The 21,734-nt window shown below is 43.0% G+C and overlaps 1 protein-coding gene and 1 long non-coding RNA gene across 7 annotated transcripts in view; one reads left to right on the top strand and one right to left on the bottom strand.

Annotated features, from left to right (window-relative positions):
* Positions 1-21,734, bottom strand: part of PHF2 (PHD finger protein 2) — a 224,509-nt gene that overhangs the window by 23,401 nt on the left and 179,374 nt on the right. For 4 of the 5 annotated variants that reach the window (XM_069736752.1, XM_069736751.1, XM_069736753.1 and 1 more), the window contains exons 18-19: positions 15,381-15,649; positions 6,410-6,505 (exon numbers count right to left, since the gene is read on the bottom strand). In XM_069736752.1, coding sequence (XP_069592853.1) covers positions 6,410-6,505; positions 15,381-15,649 — 365 coding nt within the window. The remainder of the gene's footprint in view (positions 1-6,409; positions 6,506-15,380; positions 15,650-21,734) is intronic. The other variant, XM_069736754.1, reaches the window with a different exon arrangement.
* LOC138647621 (uncharacterized) overlaps positions 1-21,734 on the top strand; it is a 62,167-nt gene that overhangs the window by 34,511 nt on the left and 5,922 nt on the right. Inside the window, exon 3 of one of the 2 annotated variants that reach the window (XR_011315014.1) lies at positions 8,359-8,524. The exons of the other annotated variant lie outside the window; for it this stretch is intronic. This is a non-coding gene — a long non-coding RNA (uncharacterized lncRNA). Of the gene's footprint in view, positions 1-8,358; positions 8,525-21,734 lie in introns of those variants that run through there. 2 annotated transcript variants of the gene reach the window in all.

Here is a 21,734-nt window from a genome sequence, read left to right as displayed (position 1 = left end):
ACGTCCCTTTCTAGAAAAATGTCAAGGGTGTCAACACTTTCGGCCATGACTGTATAGCTGACTTTAGCAATGATTACACAACTGTGAATGTTGGATGCATGAAATTTATTTCCGAAAGAGTCATAATTGATCCTGCGACGTTCTAGGTTCACTTCTCGTACTAATCGACATTTAGAGATTCTTGTCCTTTAACAAACAGAAATTTCTACTTTTAGATTTTGCTTTTAAATTAATACGGTTGTACCAAATTAGAACAGATGAGACGATGATCTAAAGGCCTAGAGAATTGGCTTATGATACCAAGCTTGTGTCCTATCTAGACTATTCTTCATCAACTATGATTCTTACTAAATTAAACTTTTTTTTTCTCTTGGGGATCAGCCATTTGAAAGTCAACCATCTGATCCTTCTCACCCTTATATCATCCTAAGGGGGATAGTCAAGAGGTCCCCCATAAATAACTGTCCGATCCCACCAATATCAATGGGTTCGACCAACTTTAGTCTAATGTGTATGGGGGTCTTAAGTCTGCAAGCTCCAGGACAGTTTTGCAGATAATACAGAAACCTACCCCCTAATCCTCTCCACTTTCGCAAAAAAAAGTAACCCCTTAAGTCAAAGTTTAGTTATAGGAGGGGGTTTAGTTTAAAGGGAATCGGTTAGCAGGTTTTTGCTATGTAATCTCAGAGCAGCATGATGTGGGGGGCTGGGACCCTGATTCCACCGATGTGTCACTGACAAGGCTGTGTTTTGCGGTTTCAATACAATAAGGGTTTCATTAGCAGGATATTATCACTACAGGACAAAGTGCCTTGTGCCTGCTAGTCCAACCACGCCCCCAGCACTGATTAGCAGCTTTCTGTCAACATACAGCAGCCAATCAGTGATGTGGGCGGGGTTATACAGAGCTCAGCATGCTACAGCAGAGAAAATAGTGATTATATCACAGCTGCTGGACCCAGTAAACTAAGTGATACATCACGGAAATCAGGGTCTCTCACTACTTCATGCTGCTGTCAGATTACATAGCAAAACACGCCTAACAGATTCCCTTTAAGTGGTCTCCCATGACTATAATCCGAGAGGAAATCTCCTGCCTTCCAGCTAAAAGGGGCAATAGAAAATGGATTCATCCTTAGGAAAATAGATGAAGAGAAGGATATAATTGTGGAATCAGATGTTATTTTATTTTAATTAGCCTCTGTTTGAGTTGAGGATGAAAACTGTGATGGTCGACCATCCCTTTTAAAAAAATGAAATGGACCACAAGAATGGAAACTCATAAAAGTTCTAATTTCTTTCTCCTGCACTCCATTGATACATTTTTTGAAAATGGAATCCAAAAAGGAGTAATCTCTTTCCAGAGTGGATTGCACTTAAAGGGAATCTGTTGACAAGTTTTTGTGATTTAACCTGAGAGCAGCATGATGTAGGGGAAGTGACCCCGATTCCAGCAATGTATCACTTACTTGGCTGCTTGCAGTAGTTTCCACAAAATCAGTGTTTTTTCAGCAGATTATCATGAGAAGACTAGTTGTCTCGTGCCAATTAGTCCTCCTGCTCTATTTAAACTCGCCCCCACCACTGATTGGCAGCTTTCTATCTATGCACAGTGTACACAGAAAGCTGCCAATCAGTGGTGTGGGCGGGGTTATACAGAGCAAAACATTCATAGAACTGCTAGATATACAGCAGATAAAAGTGATTGCATCAAAACTGCAGTAAGCAGCCCATAAAGTGACACATCACTGGAATCAGGGTCTTTGCCCCTACATCATGCTGCTCTCAAATTACATAGCAAAGCCTTGGAGGCTATATCCATATCTCCTTTTCGTATCTAGTCTATTAGTTTTTTGTTTTTTACTAGTTGAATACTACTAAAATTGTATTACGAGGTTTTATAAAAAGTGCTTTATTGTTCGTTCAAAATGCTAAAGTAAAAAGGTAAAATACGATAGTGAAATGAAAATATGCAATGCAAGCAAAAAAATATACTACATGTATCTCATTTTAATGTAGCATTTTGGGGAATATATCTCTACAAACCCATCACGTACGTAATCAGATATTATTGGGAACTAAAAAACTCAGCAATGCCCAACTTTGTTGTATAACATTGCCATCACTTAGTGACTAACTGGGGGTCCGAGCTGTGGATCCCACCTATTCTGGAGATGAAGGGCCAAAGCGCTGGTTTGAAGCTGTATGCACTTGTAAGCTTTCTTTAAAAGATGACAGTCCTGGGCCAGCCAGCTGTGCAGGGACCCAAACCCAAATACTTAAAGGGGTTGTCCAACTTAAGGGACAATTTTATTTCTACTTAAATTTTTGTATTTTTAAAACTAAAAATAATTTTTGCAATTGAGTTTCAGTAAAAACAAAAAAAAATGCACTATTTGGCTTTTATAGTCTTTTTGTAGCCTTTGTGTGTCGAACAGTCTATTGTTGGCTGCAGAATGAGTTAGCTGAGAATCTGCGGGACGATGACATCAACGAGTTGGTCTGCCCTGGTGGTCTCGTCGGGATCCTGGATTAGGTGAGGCAATGATTTTTTTTTATTTTACTTAAAACTTTTGGTGTGACTGTGGGGACATCATACAGTGTGGGGGATCCTCATCCAGTGAGAAGGGAGTCCATCATACATTGTAGGCACTACAATTGGGGGACCTCAAAAGTGTGAGGGCCATTATATAGTGTAGGAGCCATTATACAGATTGAGGATTACTGATGGGGGGGGGGGTCCTGATACAGCTTGGGGACTCTTGTGGGGGGCCTCAAAGTGTGAGGGCCTTCATACAGTGTGGGGACTACTGGGGGGCCATCATAAAGGGTAGGGACTACTGATGGCGCCATTATACAGTGTGGAAACTAATGTGAGTGTCATTATACTGTTTTGGGACATCTGTGTTGGCCATCATACAGTGTTTGGGCTACTGTATGGGCCATTATACTGTATGGGAACTACTGTGGGGGCCTTCATACAGTTTGGGGACTATTGTAGGAGCCATTATACAGTGTGAGGACTACTGTGAGGGTCATTATACTGCGTTTTGGGGGAGTAGTGTCCATACTATCTATAGGGGAGTTGTGGGCCCATTATAGTGTCTAAGGGAGCTTTGAGCCCATTATATAATATATAGGGGAACTGTGGGCCCATTATACAGTGTATAGGGGAACTGGGGCCCATTATGCAGTGTAAAAGTAAGCTGTGCGCCCATTATACAATGTCTAGGTGGCTGTGGGCCCATTAGACTGGGTCTATGGTATCTATGAGCCCCATATTAGGTATAAGGGATCTGTGGGCCTATTATACTGTGTATAGGAATCTGTGGGCCCATTATACTGTGTATAGGGGATCTGTGGGCCCATTATACTGTGTATAGGGGATCTGTGGGCCCATTATACTGTGTATAGGGGATCTGTGGGGCCATTATACTGTGCATAGGGGATCTGTGGGCCCATTATACTGTGTATAGGGGGATCTGTGGGCCCATAATACTGTGTATAGGGGGAGCTCTGGGCCCATTATACTGTGTATAGGGGGAGCTCTGGGCCCATTATACTGTGTATAGGGGATCTGTGGGCCCATTATACTGTGTATAGGGGGATCTGTAGGCCCATTATACTGTGTATAGGGGGAGCTCTGGGCCCATTATACTGTGTATAGGGGGAGCTCTGGGCCCATTATACTGCGTATAGGGGATCTGTGGGCCCATTATACTGTGTATAGGGGAAGCTCTGGGCCCATTATACTGTGTATAAGGGAGCTGTAGGGGCATCATGTGGTGTATGTGGGAGCTGTTGGCCCAATATACTGTGCATAGAGGAGCTGTTAGCCCATTATATGGCATATAAGGGAGCTGTAGGGGTATCATACTGTGTATAGGGGAGTCGTTTGCGCAATGTAATGTGCAAAGTGGAGCTGTTTGCCCATTATACTGTGTCTAGGGAATCTATGGGCCCATTCTACTGTGTATAGGGAAGCTGTGAGCCATTACACTGTGCACAGGAGATCTGTTGGCCCAATATATTGTGCATAGGGGAGCTGTGAGGGTATTATACTGTGTATAAGAGAACTGTTGGCTCAATATAGTGTATAGGTGAGCTATGGGCCCATTATACTATATATAGGGAGGCAGTTTGCCCAATATACTGTGTAGATTAGAGCTGTGGGTGCATCATACTGTGTATAGTAGAGCTGCTGGACCAATATACTGTGTATAGGGGGAGCTGTGAGGGCATTCTACTGTGTATAGGGGAACTGTTGGCCAAATATAGTGTATAGGGGAGCTGTGGGCCCATTATACTGTGTATAGCAGAGCTATGGGCCCAATATACTGTGTATAGGGGAGCTGTGGGCCCATTATAGTGTGTATAGCAGAGCTATGGGCCAAATATACTGTGTATAGGGGAGCTGTGGGCCCATTATACTGTGTATAGCAGAGCTATGGGCCCAATATACTGTGTATAGGGGAGCTGTGGGCCCATTATACTGTGTATAGCAGAGCTATGGGCCCAATATACTGTGTATAGGGGAGCTGTGGGCCCATTATAGTGTGTATAGCAGAGCTATGGGCCCAATATTCTGTGTATAGGGGAACTGTCGGCCAAATATAGAGTACAGGGGAGCTGTGGGACCATTATACTGTGTATAGCAGAGCTATGGGCCTTATATACTGTGTATAGGGGACCTGTTGGCCAAATATAGAGTATAGGGGAGCTGTGGGCCCATTATACTGTGTATAGCAGAGCTATGGGCCCAATATACTGTGTATAGGGGAGCTGTGGGCCCATTATAGTGTGTGTATAGCAGAGCTATGGGCCCAATATACTGTGTATAGGGGAACTGTTGGCCAAATATAGAGTATAGGGGAGCTGTGGGCTCATTATACGGTGTATAGCAGAGCTATGGGCCCAATATACTGTGTATAGGGGAACTGTTGGCCAAATATAGAGTATAGGGGAGCTGTGGGCCCATTATACTGTGTATAGCAGAGCTATGGGCCCAATATACTGTGTATAGGGGAACTGTTCGCACGATAAACTGTGTATAGGGGAGCTGTGGTAGCATCATACTGTGTTTTTCTTTTAAGACGAAAGATGTGAAATTAGGAGTTCTATTTTCTAATGTAAAACCTCACTATTCAGCATAAATTGCCGTGTTGCCACTTTGAAGAATAAAACCCCCTTATTTATGGCAGTTTGGGCACTCGGTCTCTAAAGGGATCGCCATCACTGCCTTCTATGATGGGAATGGTCAGGTCTGAAACTAGTTAAAGAAAAGTTTTCATTTCTACTATAAAGATAACGGCGGGTTTACTCTTTATTGATGGAATTCATTTCATACATCCAACTTTTTACACAAGTCAGCAATTGCAGAATTCTTGGTATCATGGAATTGTTAGTTGTTGTTCCAACATTTTATATATTAATATTAGCTATATCTATATATTTCTCCCCATAAAATGCCCACTTAAGATCATACTATGTAAAAATGTTAAGTTTGCTGCTCCTTAACATACTGTATGTTTAAATCCAAACCTCCATTGCCCGGTTACTTGAGTTTCTATACATCTGGTTTACATATTAAAGGGGTACTCCAGATAGGCGACAGTTGATAGTTCGAGGTCCCCACCAATCAGCAGAACAGGGAAGTTATGCCCCATACTCTCCACAGGAGAGCATGAATGGAGCAGCTAGTTGCACTTGTGCCCTTCACCTCCATACAAAGTCTATGGCTCAGATGAAAATCGCTAAGTGCAGCGGTGCGCTCTGCTGTCTTCAGTACCATAGACATGCAAAGGAGAACAGGGAGCGCATGGTCAATCAATTGCTCCATTCATGGTCACAGTCGTGAAGACCCAGAGGAGAATGGGGGACAGAAAAGTTGACACAAGCCCCTTATCCTGTTGATCAATGGGTGTTCCGGTGGTGGATAGGTGATCATTTCTGTAAACTTGAAATACCCCTTTTATATAAATCAAAATCGCCAACAATCCTGTCCATCCCCCACCTCCAGCAGCATTTTTTCAGTTCGTATCATCATCTGCTATTTATACAGTAGTAGCGATGAGATTGTTAATGTTTAGTATTACACAATCCACTGCAACAATGAATTATGTGATGATTTGATGGTATGGGTGCTTTGACAAAATGACAAAAATTAACGTATAAAAAAATAAATAAAAATAAGGACCTAAAAAAAAGGGATTATGTTTATAGTTTTATTTTTTTTTTTTTATAATAATAATGATTTTAGTTAGAATAAAAATTAATCTCCACTGAGTCGGATTCTTCTCAGGTGAGTTTTTGGCGTCTTGGGTAAACTGAAAAAACACTGCTGTGCTCTGTACGAAGACAAGGTAGTGGGCGGCTATACAGCAGGTGGAGTACAGAGATGCATGCTCACCTGTGGGACTATATGGAGCATCATCAGAACATTTTCTCTTCCGTGATCGAGATTTGAACACAGGATTATCTTCGTCTGACTCGAGAGACGGGTAAACTACACAAACAGAGATCAGTGTTACTGGAGCGTACGGCACAATCTCCAATACAAGCGGTGAGCAATTATCCTCGCTGTTCTGCGGACACACCATAACGTTTAGACAGGAAATCAACTGGGAAATATACAGAACTTATCTAGTTAAACAAACGCTCCAATTTTGGAGTGGCTATCAAATAAAAAAAAATCAAAAAAAAAAAAAAATCAGGGAAACTTCAAGGTACTTCGAATAGAGTGTGGCGCGAGAGATCCAGGTTCAACACTACGTGGCTACAGAAAAAAAAGTCAGTAACCAGATGGCTTTGTGAGCAATTTGACAAATTTATTTTCTTTCCTCTGGTCAAATCTTTTAGGATCTTAGAAAAACCCTTTAAGCACTTGTTAAAGCGCCCAATAGTCTGATGGTCCCCATCGCTCCTTATTTACCCTGCCCATGTGACCGATACAGCATTTCACACACCTTACACAAAACCAGTGATTGACTGCTGTCGACACAAGGGTAGACCGAAGCATCACCACTGCTGCCAAGTAAATACAGACTGACAGGGCCTCCATCATTGGCACGGATGCTATTTTATGCCATTCCTTTCCTTTAGCCAAGTTTTTTTTTAGAATCTTAGAAAATCCCCTTTAAGGGAAGCCATCATCAGAAAATAATCTATTGTTTAAATTCGGTTTTTGTCTTACATGTATTCTTTTTTCCCTTATCACAATCTGTATTAAAAAGTAAAAAAAATTGAAATCTTGTAATTTTCACACCAGTCACTGGGGCTTTTTTAGAGACTAATTTCACTGTTGTCTCAGGAAATAACACAAGTACATAGCCAGGATAGCCTGATCCCACCCCTATGTTTTGTATTGAAGCATCTAATGGGCGTGTGCTAAAGTCATTATGAAAGGAGGGGGGGAGCTGTGACATCGCCTTTGTGATTGGTGGAGCCTGTGTTATGAGCTGTGTATAGAGGTGTAACCTGTCATTGTCATCCTGCCTCTAATGATAATGAGCCTGTTGAAAACTATTCCTAAAAATACCAAAATTGTAAGTCCAAATTAGCCCCAGTGGCCAGTGTGAAAATTGCAAGATAATTATTCTTTTTTTTTTTTTTTTAAGTTAAGATCGTGATGTGAAAATAAAAAAATAAAAAAAATCCCCCATTTTTCCACTGATTGAGAAATAAATATCCCCAATTTTTTATCCTCGATCAGTGGGGGTCAGACAAAGAACGAAGATCCAAAAGTCCACTGTGTAAATGGAGGACATGCAAGCACGCAGGAAAGGTGAGCACACTCTACTTCTGTGACTGAAGAGACCCTGGATCAATGAAGAGCCCAGGAGTCATCTTGTGGATTGTGGGACCGCCCCTTTAAATTAGTAATATATATATTTTTTTTTTATAATATTTTTCAGCAAATAAAATGCATCAATTCTGTTACAAAAAGTTTTTTTTTTCTACACAATCAATAGGCTGAATTTACTAAAAACAGGAAAACTATTTAGAGGGAGGCAAAATTTCATTTTGATAAATTGGTATCTATTAAATTAACAAAATACGATGAATGGTAATGGGCATGACCAATCGTACCGCTCACCCGAGGGTGGTGAAAGCGTAACCGTCGCTCCATAAAACTTTTGCCAAGACCAAAGTTTCAATTCGGTGAAAGTCCTGGAGCTGAACTCCCAAATTAATCACCAAAGCAAAGTGACAGGAGTAAAGGGCTGTGCCCCTGCTGCTGCATTGGTAAGAAACCATAGAGAGAATATCGCTGTGCTCACATGTAGCATTATTTGCTATTTTTTAAAAAAAATCACTGTTTACATGACATTTTTATGTGTTTTTTATCTCATTTTTTAGGCTTGAAAAAAAAAATGTCCAGAAAAAAAACGCTAAGTGTGAACAAACCCTATGGGTCAATGTGGCATAAAGGAAGGTCAAGCGCTGCAGGCAGATGGGCATCAGCGATCTGCTAACTGGTTCTTTCCACAATGGTGGGATCTCACCGGAATGTTCGATATGTCACTAAGAGACGTGAAAAGTTTTATGGAATTTTGAAAATGCTAAATTAGTTAATAATTGGCATCTAAACATTGGTGGATCTCAACAGCAGCTACAATGGATGAGGAACGCAACACTACAGAATACCACAAAGGAGGGATGAAGTGACCGAAATGATCGGAGGGCAAGTAGATCCCAACTCCAATCACCGATTGTGCAATTTGAGAGGTAAGACGATGGCACAAACCGTAGGACAAACAATGAAAGAGACATTGAAAAGTGATTAAACCATCGACAGGAAATGAGTACGGTAATTAATAATCATTACTAACGACTTTGAATCCTGCCAACGCCAACATTTAGGAAGATGAAAGTCTTGAATCCCCTTCCACAGGTCGTGTTTTTTGGGCACCGGGGTAGTAGAGATATTGAGTGCAAGCAATGGTGGGCTGACTGCTGGGCAATGTTTAAAGGAAAAACTGTGTTTAGCACTTTTTGGCAGTTGGGCACACTGTAGTATTTTGGAAACAGGAACACATGGGCTACTTGCACAGTGAACAAGTCTGTAAGAACATGTTCACACACCACCAAGAAACACTGTAGTATTTGTCTTTTTTGCTGCTGCATCACACTGTTGACTCATGTGCAGTCTGTGATCTGTTACAAGTCTTTTTCACACGTGCTGTTGCTTAGTTTTATTCCTCCCATTCTATAGATGTAGTTTTTGTTTAAACATCTATAGAATGAGAGGAAAAGAAATAAGGGAGAGCACGCTTTATGGTGGACACCGTGTGGCCGGCAGCAGCGCACTCAGCTCATCGGCTGTTGACCCTCACCGTACAAAATGATGGCATGTCACTCGGATTACTTTATGATAAGTGTGCATTTAATGGGACCCCCTTCAAGGTTTCCCCTGCTAAGAAGCCCCTTCGTTCCCTGGATCGATGGGGGTCTTAAAGGTGAGGACTGATAATGACCATCTCTGCTAATGACTACGGAATTCTATTGGCTTCAGCTTACAGACCACCAATATTCAAAGTGTGCAGTGTACGGGCGACCAGCTACACAGTTCTGTCTGGGAGAAGTTGCGCACAGAGCTGCGATGTGTGAATACTGCCTGGCACCACTTCTCTGACAATACACAGAGTACTTCTCGAGAAGACAAACACAGGCCCTGGTGTTTTTACCAGCTGCACAGTAATTGGAGAGACAAAAAAACAAGTCTGTAACAAGGAGAGGCAGTCTACTCTATAGCAGTGAAAACATCCTTCTGTTTATGCAGCTACCTGTGGTCGCTGAGAACAGACGTTGGGGTCAGTTAGCCAATGTGGGCTATCCCTTCCTAAGGAAACGACCCCCAATGGAAGTTGTAAAAGGGCACTAGACATACAGGGGCACGTCATACTGAACATAACTGGTCAGCACGTCAGTCCTCCTGATTAACCTATTTTATTGAACACTTGTATTCCTTATGAAATAACAACGCTGCATACATTTTCTTATAACGCTCCCTCTGTTATTCCTCCTGGAAATGTATGAATTAAATTGACAACTGGGAATGACCATTGTTCCTGTCGATAGGCTGTGTTCTTACACAATGTCCCTTGCCAAAACTAATATGTCATAGTAAGCAAAGACCTCCAATTTCCTTTCCACCACATAAACTGTCGGGGCAAAAAAGGATCCATTCTGCCGAATTTCAGCGGCCGATCTTTTTTGTTCTGTGCAGCGATAGGAGCAGGCTGGTGGCAGCACAAGAAAGCGAGAGCGCTCCGCGAGTCTAATGTTATTTTATTCCTTATGAAGCATTTACAAGTCAATAGCAGAAAAAAAATTACATGTGGAGAAACCCAATATTTCAATTTGCATAAATATTTTTTTTAAATGGAACTCGGACAGGATCTTTGTTGTATACGTGGATGTCAAGCATCACTCGATTTCGGCCTTTTCCAGGAGGAACAGCACAAGGAAGATTTATCAGTCTAGATTTACTAACACACGTCAGGAGAGAAGACTGGTCCTCTCTAATGCCGGTAATTGTGACTAAGTGCAATTTAGGTAAAAACTAGAACCAGGATGAGGGAAGGGGCTCCTGATTTCTGATGGATTCATTCTGAAGATCCCCCTGGAATATATGTCCTCATCTCCTATAGACCGGTTACCATGCTTCTCAATGCTGCATATTACCCTCATACAGCCATTATGATGCACCGGCAGGAGCGCGGGCGATGGATGTCTGACGGAAGACTTTTTGGAATATGTAATTCACTTATTTGCAATCGTAGTCTTCACAATTCTTTAAAAATAAATAAAATTCTGTGTTGAAGTCTGGAAACCAAATTTCATTTACTGCGCTGCGTTCACCACTGGAGGCAAAGCCGAAACCTATTTTCATCAGACCGCCGGCTGTTTCTGATTTTAGCCGCAAATGGAGCTTTAAATTAAAGGAGAGCGATTGCTTAATGTGCGCCCGGAATCGGCTGTCCCCTATGCCGTCACTTGCCCTGACAAAGAAATGGAGCGCACGTTCAACAATCTAAATGATATAAGTTCGCTGCAAGGACAAAAGAACGCCCCCTCTGCACTCCAGAATCTCATGTATCCCCCCTATTGTCCTTACTGCTCCATTACTATGAGGCAGGGGGCTCCCATACATCTCAATGGAGCGGTGATGGAGATACATGGAGGTCCTTTATGTTTGTCAACGACCCCCGTCAACAGCAGTTGTTCCAGACCAATATGTCCTAAAAGCGTCTGGTCCCTTTAAAGGGGATCTGTTACCAGATCCATCACATATAAATTATTAAAGGGCTATTCTCCAAACGATAGGGCATAACTTGCTGATCACTACGGGGTCTGACCGTTGGGACCCTCAGCACTCCCAAGATCGAGCTCTGCTGCCCCATTCCGAATAGAGCGGAGATGTGCGTGCTCAGAAATAGCGGAGTGTTATACATTCTCCGGCAGTCCCATAGACAATGAATGGCGCGGAGGCCGAGCGTGCGCATCTCTGCTTCACTCAGGGTACCAGAGCTACGTTCTCAGGATAACTAGTGGTCCCTGCATTCGAGGCTTCAATGATCAGTCATTATTAGACCAACATGGTGGCTCAGTGGTTAGCACAGCAGCCTTGCAGCACTGGGGTCCTGGGTTCAAATCCCACCAAGAACAACATCTGCAAGGAGTTTGTATGTTTTCCACGTGTTTGCATGGGTTTCCTCCCACACTCCAAACACATAATGATAGGGAATTTAGATTGTGAGCCCCATCGGGGACAGCGATGATAATGTGTGCAAACTGTAAAGCGCTATATAAAAATAAAGATTATTATTATCCTTTATTCTATGGGTAGATCTTTTAGACCTGATGAGGCTGGTCTACTTACTGTGAAATGTCAGAAAGTCTGTGCAATATTAAAATTGAGTATTTTAGGAATCCAGCTCTCCAGTAAAATGCTCATTTCAATATCAGTCTTTCAAAGAGGGTTATCGAGCTCTCTGAACTTGGGTTTCAAAGTATGTCCACCAGCTTCATCAGGTCTAACAGGTCTATGTATTTAATAAAATACATATAGTTTGTATTGTAAAATCTGGCGTCAGATCTACTTGAAATGGAAATATTCAGATCCCATTAGAAATAAATACATCACTATTCCTCTTGGAAATATACAGTCATGGCCAAAAGTATTGACACCCCTGCAATTCTGTCAGATAATACTCATTTTCTTCCTGAAAATGATTGCAAACACAAATTGTTTGTTATTATTATCTTCATTTAATTTGTCTTAAATGAAAAAAAACACAAAAAGAATTGTCCTAAAGCCAAATTGGATATAATTCCACAACAAACATAAAAAAGGGGGTGGACAAAAGTATTGGCACTGTTCTAAAAATCATGTGATGCTTCTCTAATTAGTGTAATTAACAGCACCTGTAACTTACCTGTGGCACCTAACAGGTGTTGGCAATAACTAAATCACACTTGCAGCCAGTTGACATGGATTAAAGTTGACTCAACCTCTGTCCTGTGTCCTTGTGTGTACCACATTGAGCATGGAGAAAAGAAAGAAGACCAAAGAACTGTCTGAGGACTTGAGAAACCAAATTGTGAGGAAGCATGAGCAATCTCAAGGCTACAAGTCCATCTCCAAAGACCTGAATGTTCCTGTGTCTACCGTGCGCAGTGTCATCAAGAAGTGTAAAGCCCATGGCACTGTGGCTAATCTCCCTAGATGTGGACGGAAAAGAAAAATTGACAAGAGATTTCAACGCAAGATTGTGCGGATGTTGGATAAAGAACCTCGACTAACATCCAAACAAGTTCAAGCTGCCCTGCAGTCCGAGGGTACAACAGTGTCAACCCATACTATCCATCGGTGTCTGAATGAAAAGGGACTGTATGGTAGGAGACCCAGGAAGACCCCACTTCTTACCCTGAGACATAAAAAAGCCAGGCTGGAGTTTGCCAAAACTTACCTGAAAAAGCCTAAAACGTTTTGGAAGAATGTTCTCTGGTCAGATGAGACAAAAGTAGAGCTTTTAGGGCAAAGACATCAACATAGAGTTTACAGGAGAAAAAAAGAGGCATTCAAAGAAAAGAACACGGTCCCTACAGTCAAACATGGCGGAGGTTCCCTGATGTTTTGGGGTTGCTTTGCTGCCTCTGGCACTGGACTGCTTGACCGTGTGCATGGCATTATGAAGTCTGAAGACTACCAACAAATTTTGCAGCATAATGTAGGGTCCAGTGTGAGAAAGCTGGGTCTCCCTCAGAGATCATGGGTCTTCCAGCAGGACAATGACCCAAAACACACTTCAAAAAGCACTAGAAAATGGTTTGAGAGAAAGCACTGGAGACTTCTAAGGTGGCCAGCAATGAGTCCAGACCTGAATCCCATAGAACACCTGTGGAGAGATCTAAAAATGGCAGTTTGGAGAAGGCAGCCTTCAAATATCAGGGACCTGGAGCAGTTTGCCAAAGAAGAATGGTCTAAAATTCCAGCAGAGCTTTGTAAGAAACTCATTGATGGTTACCGGAAGCGGTTGGTCGCAGTTATTTTGGCTAAAGGTTGTGCAACCAAGTATTAGGCTGAGGGTGCCAATACTTTTGTCTGGCCCATTTTTGGAGTTTTGTGTGAAATGATCAATGTTTTGCTTTTTGCTTCATTCTCTTTTGTGTTTTTTCATTTAAGACAAATTAAATGAAGATAATAATAGCAAAGAATTTGTGATTGCAATCATTTTCAGGAAGAAACTGAGTATTATCTGACAGAATTGCAGGGGTGTCAATACTTTTGGCCATGACTGTATACGGTAAATAAATGACAAATGGGAGGGGGTTAACCCTTTGTCAAAGGGGCGTATCCTTAAAGTAGTCTGACGCTGTTTAATCCGACTGTGAAAGGACACCCCTATTGACAATAACAGTGGTCAGACACAGCTGGCATTCTATTTAGACATTACCAGGGATGACAATGCAGGATTAAAAAAAAAAAAACAAACAAAAAAAAAAAAACACATGCCCCAAATTGCTTATTTCATAAGGGATAAAAGTATCAGGAGACTTGACCAGCCTTTTGGCTTCTGATAAAGATAGAAGTGGTGTTCATATCCTTTAGATGGACACTTCTAGTCATTCTGTCCATTCTATTAACCCTTACAGCAGCCTGTGATTAGAGAATAATACCGACATATAATCACATTTAGAAAAGGCAACACAATACATCCGCCAGATCTCACAGATTTCGAGAAGCGACAACATGTCTGCGGGTGTTCCGCGCGATCTGATGTTTTTTGGATGTACGGTATATACTGTACCTGGTGCAGAGATCCTTTATATAACGGTGTGGCGGCACTTCTGTCCACATCCTTCTTCGTATTCTATATACACCCCGCAATCATCTGGGACCCATCACCCATGACCAGAGCCATCAAAGGCCTAATCCTGTTTGGAATTGGGGTCCCGCACTCTCAATACCCCCAGTGATCATCTGGATACCCTTCATGGTCTCCCAGGCTCAGCTCTGTACAATTAATCCCCCCATACACATTAGACTAGAGTTGGCTGAACCCGCTGATATCGGACGACAGTCTGATGTGTACTGCGGCCTCCCGACTCTTCCCTGACAGATCACATTGGGGAAAAGAAGGATCCGGCACCAAGGATTTCTAATGGCCGATCCTTTTGTTTTCCAAGAAAAAAAGCCGGTGACAGAGGAGCATGGCAGCGTCCTTCTCGTAGAGAACACAGGAGCGCCCTGTTGAGCAGAGGGTTCCTGTATTTGGGCATGTCACCTGATTGTCATCTAATGTTTATGGGGGTCTCCCGACTCTCCCCTTACAGATGATGTTGGGGAAATTAAGGATCCGGCAGTAAAGATTTCCAACAGACTGTCGATGTCAGAGAAGTTGTCTCTCTCTCTCATATAGAGAACACAGGGGGTCATAATTGTATGAGATAGCGGTCAGCCAAAAGTTTGTTTGGCCGTCAGTCATCTAATGGGTATGGGGGGCTTTAGTAGCTGCTGCGCCTGGTATAATTTTCATTCGAATGCATGCAACAATGGTGTCATACCGGGCACAGTTACCACTAAAGGGATGGCGCTGTGTCTGGTAAACAATGAAGGAGTTGTTTACCCCTTTAAACAGCTAATTGGCAGTCTTCCTAACTATAGTGACTCCCATGATAAGAGGAGACCACGGGGGTCTCTGATTTGGACTTGTGGCGATCAGCTGGTGTTTAAAAGAAACCTCCTTTAATGTATGTCGCGCAATAACATAAGCAGAAATGCTGCAAACCTGCGTCACTCCGCTCAGCGCTTCAGACGCGCGTCGAGGTGACCATGTACTCACACAGTGTATTAGACAGCAGACGCATCTTACCAAAGTCGGAGTCTTTGAAGCACGCTCCTAAGTTGTCCTGTTCCTCCTCATAGTCGTCCACTGTGATGTTGTTCTTGGCGGCTTTCTTGCTGACCCGCTTGCTCGGGCACTTGTTGTTGCCGGACTTCTTGGAGTTTTGGGCTGATATGGAGTTATTCTTAGACTGGTTTGTATTCCACGACGTCTGTAGACAGGAGTCAGAAGGCAGGTTAGCCATCGACAACATGCCCTGTATTGCTTCTTGTGTGCTTGGTGATGCGGGGGGCTGGCTGTGGGGCAAAACATAAAGCCTGGTTACTACACAGCCCGACAAATACCTTCTCCGACCGCTCCGGCACGTGCCTAATGGGAAAATTTGGCTCGGCCTATTGTATTAGTTCACTGCCTTGTGATCTTGGGATCTTTATGTGATTAAAGGGGTTGTCCAGGATTACATAAGCATGGGTGATTTCTTCCAAAACCACTCCCAAACTGTCCATGGGTTGCAGCTCAGCTTCATGAAAGTGAATGGCACGGAGCTGCATTACCACACAACCTGTAGACAGATGTGGTGATGTTTTTGGAGGAAAGCGGCCAAGTTTTCTCATCTTGGACAGTTCCTTCCCATCACAGAGGGTTGAAATTTCAGGAGGCACCTAAGTATGTAAGGCCTAAATGACCAATTTCCGGAAATGCAAACCTCTCTTCTTCTCTCCCCCAGTACATTTGTAAGTGTCTCTCTAAGCTTTGCACGAGTGGCTGTTAGTCTGGTGAACTTAAAGTCATTGTCCATTGAAAACAAGTCATCTCCCATCTGCAAGATACGTGATAACTTCATGATTGGTGGGGGTCCAACTTCTGGGACTCGCGTTGATTGGCGGAAAAGGGAATTTTTATTCCAACTGCAAAAGTTTTATAATGGGAATCATGGGAATAAAAGTGGCGATCGGTGCAGATCCCAGCAGCCGGACCCTTATCGCTTAATAAGTTATCACCTATCTAGTAGATTGCTGATAACTTGTTTTCACCAGACAACCCCTTTAATTTATCTTCATCTCAATGGCGCCAAGGTATACCACATACATCCCGCAAGGCTAGCGATTTTCCCTGGCAAAATCATCTGCGTATCCAGACGTTGACCTGGAGTAATCAGCTGATTGCCCCCAAGGGGCCGCGGATTAAAAGTTATTGTGTCTGAGGAGTCAAGCCTTTTAAGACTAAGACTAAATTCATCTGTTTTTCGAAAGAATTATTTTTTGGCTTGAAGTATCCTAAAATATTTGAGCAACAATTTAAGATTTGGAGTCTACTCCGGTCTCCTCTAACTTTTTGAAGAAAGTGGTCAGAGCTTAGCCGTAGGTGCTAGGGGGCCAAAAAAAAGTGTACCAAAAAAAGTGGCGGAAATTACGACAGATATATTCTTCAGTCCTCCAATGGATCGCATTTCTTTCGGCGCCCCATGACAGTAGAAATATGTTCCCAATCCATTTGGAGGCGCACCCCTCTCAAAGATTTTCATCAAGACGGACATGCAGAACACCGGCTTTGATGAATGGAAGGCTAATTAGCTAAAAAATATTATGTCTATAATGTTTATAGCTATAGCATTATGTCTTCCGCGCCTTGCCTCTCTCATTCATCTTAGGAGCGTAACGAGATTTGAGAGTATACAAGATTGATGGAAGTCCATGACCACCAATAAAAGCTATAAAGTAGGGGCCTGGAGACCTTGACCCTTTTAATATTTTTATGTCGCTGATCTGTGTTAATAGAAGCACCATCAATATATCTCAGAGATACGGATGTCTTATAGTTATAAATTATGTGCTCCACGGAGATCTTTGTACTAGCAGATACGGGTAAGACCGGATCAGAGACCCATCCGCCGCTGCCTTCTGATACGCCAAAAGCCAAATCTGAGCGTTTAGCTTCTTGATGCATTGTCCTTACATAACCTATTGATCGAACGGGAGGAAATCAGCTCATCGCTGGTGGAGTCTGCAGCTTGTTCTTGCGTCTGATCTCCTCCCAGAGGTAATTGTAGGTGAAATAGACCATCAAACCTGCAGGAAGAACTGCTGATGGGGGAATGTGGAGCTCTGCGCAATTAACCAGCACATAGAAGGGGCCAGATCATTGGGAGAAACTGCCCGTTATATCGACGTGCAGAAAACCTGGCAATGCAAGGATACCATCAGGACTGACAGCGATGACGGACATTACTGATAGACGAAACCTCATACTCCTAATGTGTTTATTAAAAGCCTATCTCCAACCATTGGCTTACAATTTCAGGCAGATGCAGTATGAAAATGTTATTTTTTTTCTACACATCTGTATAGGGGTTGCCCCCTATCAGAAAAATTTTTCCTATAAGCTCCGTTAGTTGGCGAAAAAAAAATCTTGTGTCTTACTCGTCCTCCCCAGGTCCAGCGCTGAGTCTCCCCTTCTGCTCCTGATGTGTTATTGTCACATCTAGAGCGCTGCAGCTAATCAGTCAGCACAGCGACTCGTGCCGTAAACTTGGCCAGATCCACTGTGCTCGCTGATTGGCTGCAGCGCCGTTAACGTGACGTTGATGACAATAATAGACATAGGGGAAGGGGAATAAAGCGAATTGTATTTTTCTACTACTAAATGGAGTTCATAAAAAAAAAATTCTGAAAGGGGATCGCCTTTTTAACGGTTCTTTCCATTTAAAAAAGATATTATGTGGGTTATGTGGTCGTTCGAGTAGATTCAGAAAGTGTAAGCTTGTGTGGCGTCCCAGGGTCCTGGTCGTCACAGTAGCATTGCTTTCCTCACTGGGAGAGTGATGTTACATTTGGAAGCGATGAAGGATATCTTTTATCAGGTAATCACCATATACACAACATGTTCACACTCCAGGCCACAAGGGGGAGCTTTTGAACCTATTCCTAGGTGACTCCCCTATATATATTGTGGTTTGGAGGGAAAGAGAGTTCAGATTGTCAGAGAGACAGAAGAGGGCAGACCGACAGTGTCAGAAGGGGCCATGTAGTCTGAAGTACTACAGCCCCTGGAGAAAGGGACATAAAGAAGAAAAGAACATCATTCAGTGAGCGTGCAGGAAAGCGAAGCACAGGAGAGAGACATCAGGGGAGACCAGCTATGAGCAGGCTGCCTCCTCCTGAAGCGCAGATAACCGGTAGCCAGACCACCGAGGTTGTAAGGGACGCTAAGACTTACAGCAGAGATTGGCAGGACAGCTGAACTGCAAGTTACCTGTCCGCCACACACACCTGAAGACACAGTAACCCATAGAGCCCGGGGCGTGATAGAGTCCCTGTAAAAAGGCTCAAGTTACCTGTCATACAGTTATTGTCCTATCCTATATGGGGGACAGAGAGAAGAACTGTGAGGACCTTATCTGAAGCCATAGGCAGTAAGGGACTACATCACCACTGCGCTAGAGGAAGGCTTTTAACTCCACCTGGTAAAGGGGACTCTGGATTCGCCTCCAAGCCGGCCGGACCCTGCCTACCTTGTGATCTGGTGCCCTGGACTATGGCTGCCTGAAGTCTTCAGTAAACCAGGTAAAGAGACTGCAAACCTGTGTCCTCATTATTTACTGCGCCATTTACCATCTTCCATCTACACACCGGGAGCCCTGGGGATACACTTCACCTGTGGGAAGGTATACCATCTAGCTGCCGTAACATCACCCCAGAGGACCCCTTAAAGCAGCGTCAGTCACCAATGACCGAATACCACAGGTGGCGTCATGAACATAAACTTTATTCAAATCCCCCTTTTTACATGGGCACCAAGGGCCACGGACCGGGTCTCCACCATGACATCCCCCTGTGAACACCGGACCCGGTACCGGTTACCCAACGGCCATGGCGGGCGACTCAGTTGGACTACGGGAGAATCATACACCAGAGAGACGGACATGAGGAGAGAAAAGTACAAGCACTTTGCAATGTTACCCAATTATGAGAATGTCTCATAGCTAAAAAGTACCGTATGTGCTCCATGGAGAGCTTTGTACTAGCAGACCCGGGTAGGACCGGCTCAGAGACCCATCCACCGCTGCCTTCTGATACGCCACAAGCCAAATGTGAGAAAAAAAAAAAAACTTTAAATAATGAAATAGCAGAAAAGAGTCTGTCCAAAGGTGACGACAGCCAGTCCTCCTTAATTATTTGATTGGTTATGCGTTTACATTTTAGACTAAGGAGTGCAGCTCTGAAGCACAAACTGCTGCTGCAAATAAAAGTATAGAAATATTAATGAGCAGAGAAATTATTTTTTTGGAAAACGATAAAGTCATCAAAAAAATAAATTAGCAATTTAATTTTAGGGGGTGGCCAGGTGTCGTTGTGTATACTGTTGGAGGTCCTTCATTCATAAAATCGCGAGGGTTCCAAGATGTCATCGCAATATTAGTTAGCAATAGCCATTTAAGCCTCTCTTACCTATCTCTATTCTTTTTATCCATGCTTAACATGGAGACATATAGGTTTTCAAGTAGCTTTTAATAAATTCTCAACATGGCCAGTACTAGTTTCTCAAATGTAAGGCCGTCCATACACATCAGATAGAGGACAGTCATCTCGGCCTAGCGGGAATGTGTTCTGCATAGGGAGAGGAGAAAGATGCTGCCTCTGCGCAAACGGTGAGGTTGCCATCCAGGAGAAAAAGAGGATCGGGAGATCTGTCAGGGAAGAGACTGAAATTCGGGATGAGAGAATCTGAGAGGAATTGCATTCTCCTCAAATTTTATAAAACTTTGCATTCTCCATAATACCGATTTCCACGAATTCAGAAAATTGCCAAGCTGGCCGCCATTTTTCTGAACCGTAAAGGGCAGGTCAAAAGTTTTAAAAAAAAGGCAAAAAAAAAAAAGAAAAAAAAGAATACTCACCTCAGCGTTCACCTGTCCATCCATACCTGCAGCCGCGAACTGAATGTTCTATATTTTGCTCTGGGGGTTTCTCCAGACCTCCGAGGATAATAAATTTAGAATATAAAAAACAAATGGCTGACTAAGCCTTGAGTGATGGACGTCATAAGGGACGTTAAGGGACATCAGCAGTCTAGCCAGTGCCAAAATCGGCGGCCCAGAGCGAAGTGGGCAGAAGAAGATGCGCATGACGAGGAAGGCAAAAAGAAGTCACGGAGGACCCAACGGCAGGGGCAACAGGACAGGTGACCGCCAAGGAGAACATACAATTGTCTTTTTTTTGTTTGTTTTCGGTCCATCCTAAGCTTATTTTGCTTTAGGGTCTGGAGAGAGCTCAGATCATAATAGGGAACATTCAATCTGCGGTTAGTAACTTTGATGCAAACAGAATTTCCCTGAAAAATTGCAGGTTTGATCACATCAGATGGTTGTCTGGTGTCAGCAATATCAGAAGCTTTCTACTTCCAAAAATTGCTTTTATACAGCAGGCATTTGCCCTCGGTGTATTAGAACCATTGCGAGAAAACAACAATAGTTATTTTCTTTCCAAAAGTGCTGTACGGCTGTCTGGATTATTACTCTCTGGATAAGGCATAGGGCCGCAGGCATTCTCTCCACCGCAGACATAAAACTGTCAGGAACATATAAAAAAAACTGACAGTCACATCCAAACATAAATTAGGTCTGAACAGGTGCTTACCTAGAGTCACCAACTTATACAATCAAATAGATAAGGCAGCACTCTGTAGCGCCATAGCATGCAAACATGAAATATGAAAATAAAATAGCATTACTACACTAGAAATCTGAAAAATTAAGAATGCTTAGTGCATGAATTGGCCAATTCATGTGTACCTGGCAGCCACGATAAGGCGATTCTCGGTTCCAGGACCTAATGCGAATCCGCTCTTAGACTGAAGTCTATATCTCAATGGAGGGGTAGGATCCTACTGCAATTAAAAACGCCTGAGGCTAAGGGGCGGAGTGCTCAGTCAGAAGGCTAATACATACAAATAACTAAAAAACTGACCATCACATCACAGTACGATCCTACCCCTCCATAGAGATATAGACTTCAGTCTACGAAAGGATTCACATTAGGTTCCCAGAGAGATGTAGACTGTCTAAGAGAGGATTAGCATTAGATCCTGGCAACGAGAATCGCCTTATCTTGGCTGCCAGGTACACATGAATTGGCCAATTTATACGCTAAGCATTCTCAATTTTTCATATTTCTAGTGCAGTAATGCAATTCAATTTTCATATTTCATGTTTGCATGCTATAGCGCTACAGAGTACTGCTTTATTTGTTTGATTGTATATGAGTTGGTGACTTTAGGTAAGTACCTGTTCAGACCTAACTTATGTTTGGATTTGATGGTCCGTTTTTTTTATATTTGTATGTGTTAGCCCTCTGACTGAGCACTCCGCCCCTTAGCCTCAGG

The sequence above is a fragment of the Ranitomeya imitator genome, chromosome 8 (genome assembly GCF_032444005.1).
Source record: "Ranitomeya imitator isolate aRanImi1 chromosome 8, aRanImi1.pri, whole genome shotgun sequence".
NCBI lineage: Eukaryota > Metazoa > Chordata > Amphibia > Anura > Dendrobatidae > Ranitomeya > Ranitomeya imitator.
Note: the sequence above shows the minus strand (reverse complement) of the source record. Positions and strands in the feature narration are given on the sequence as shown.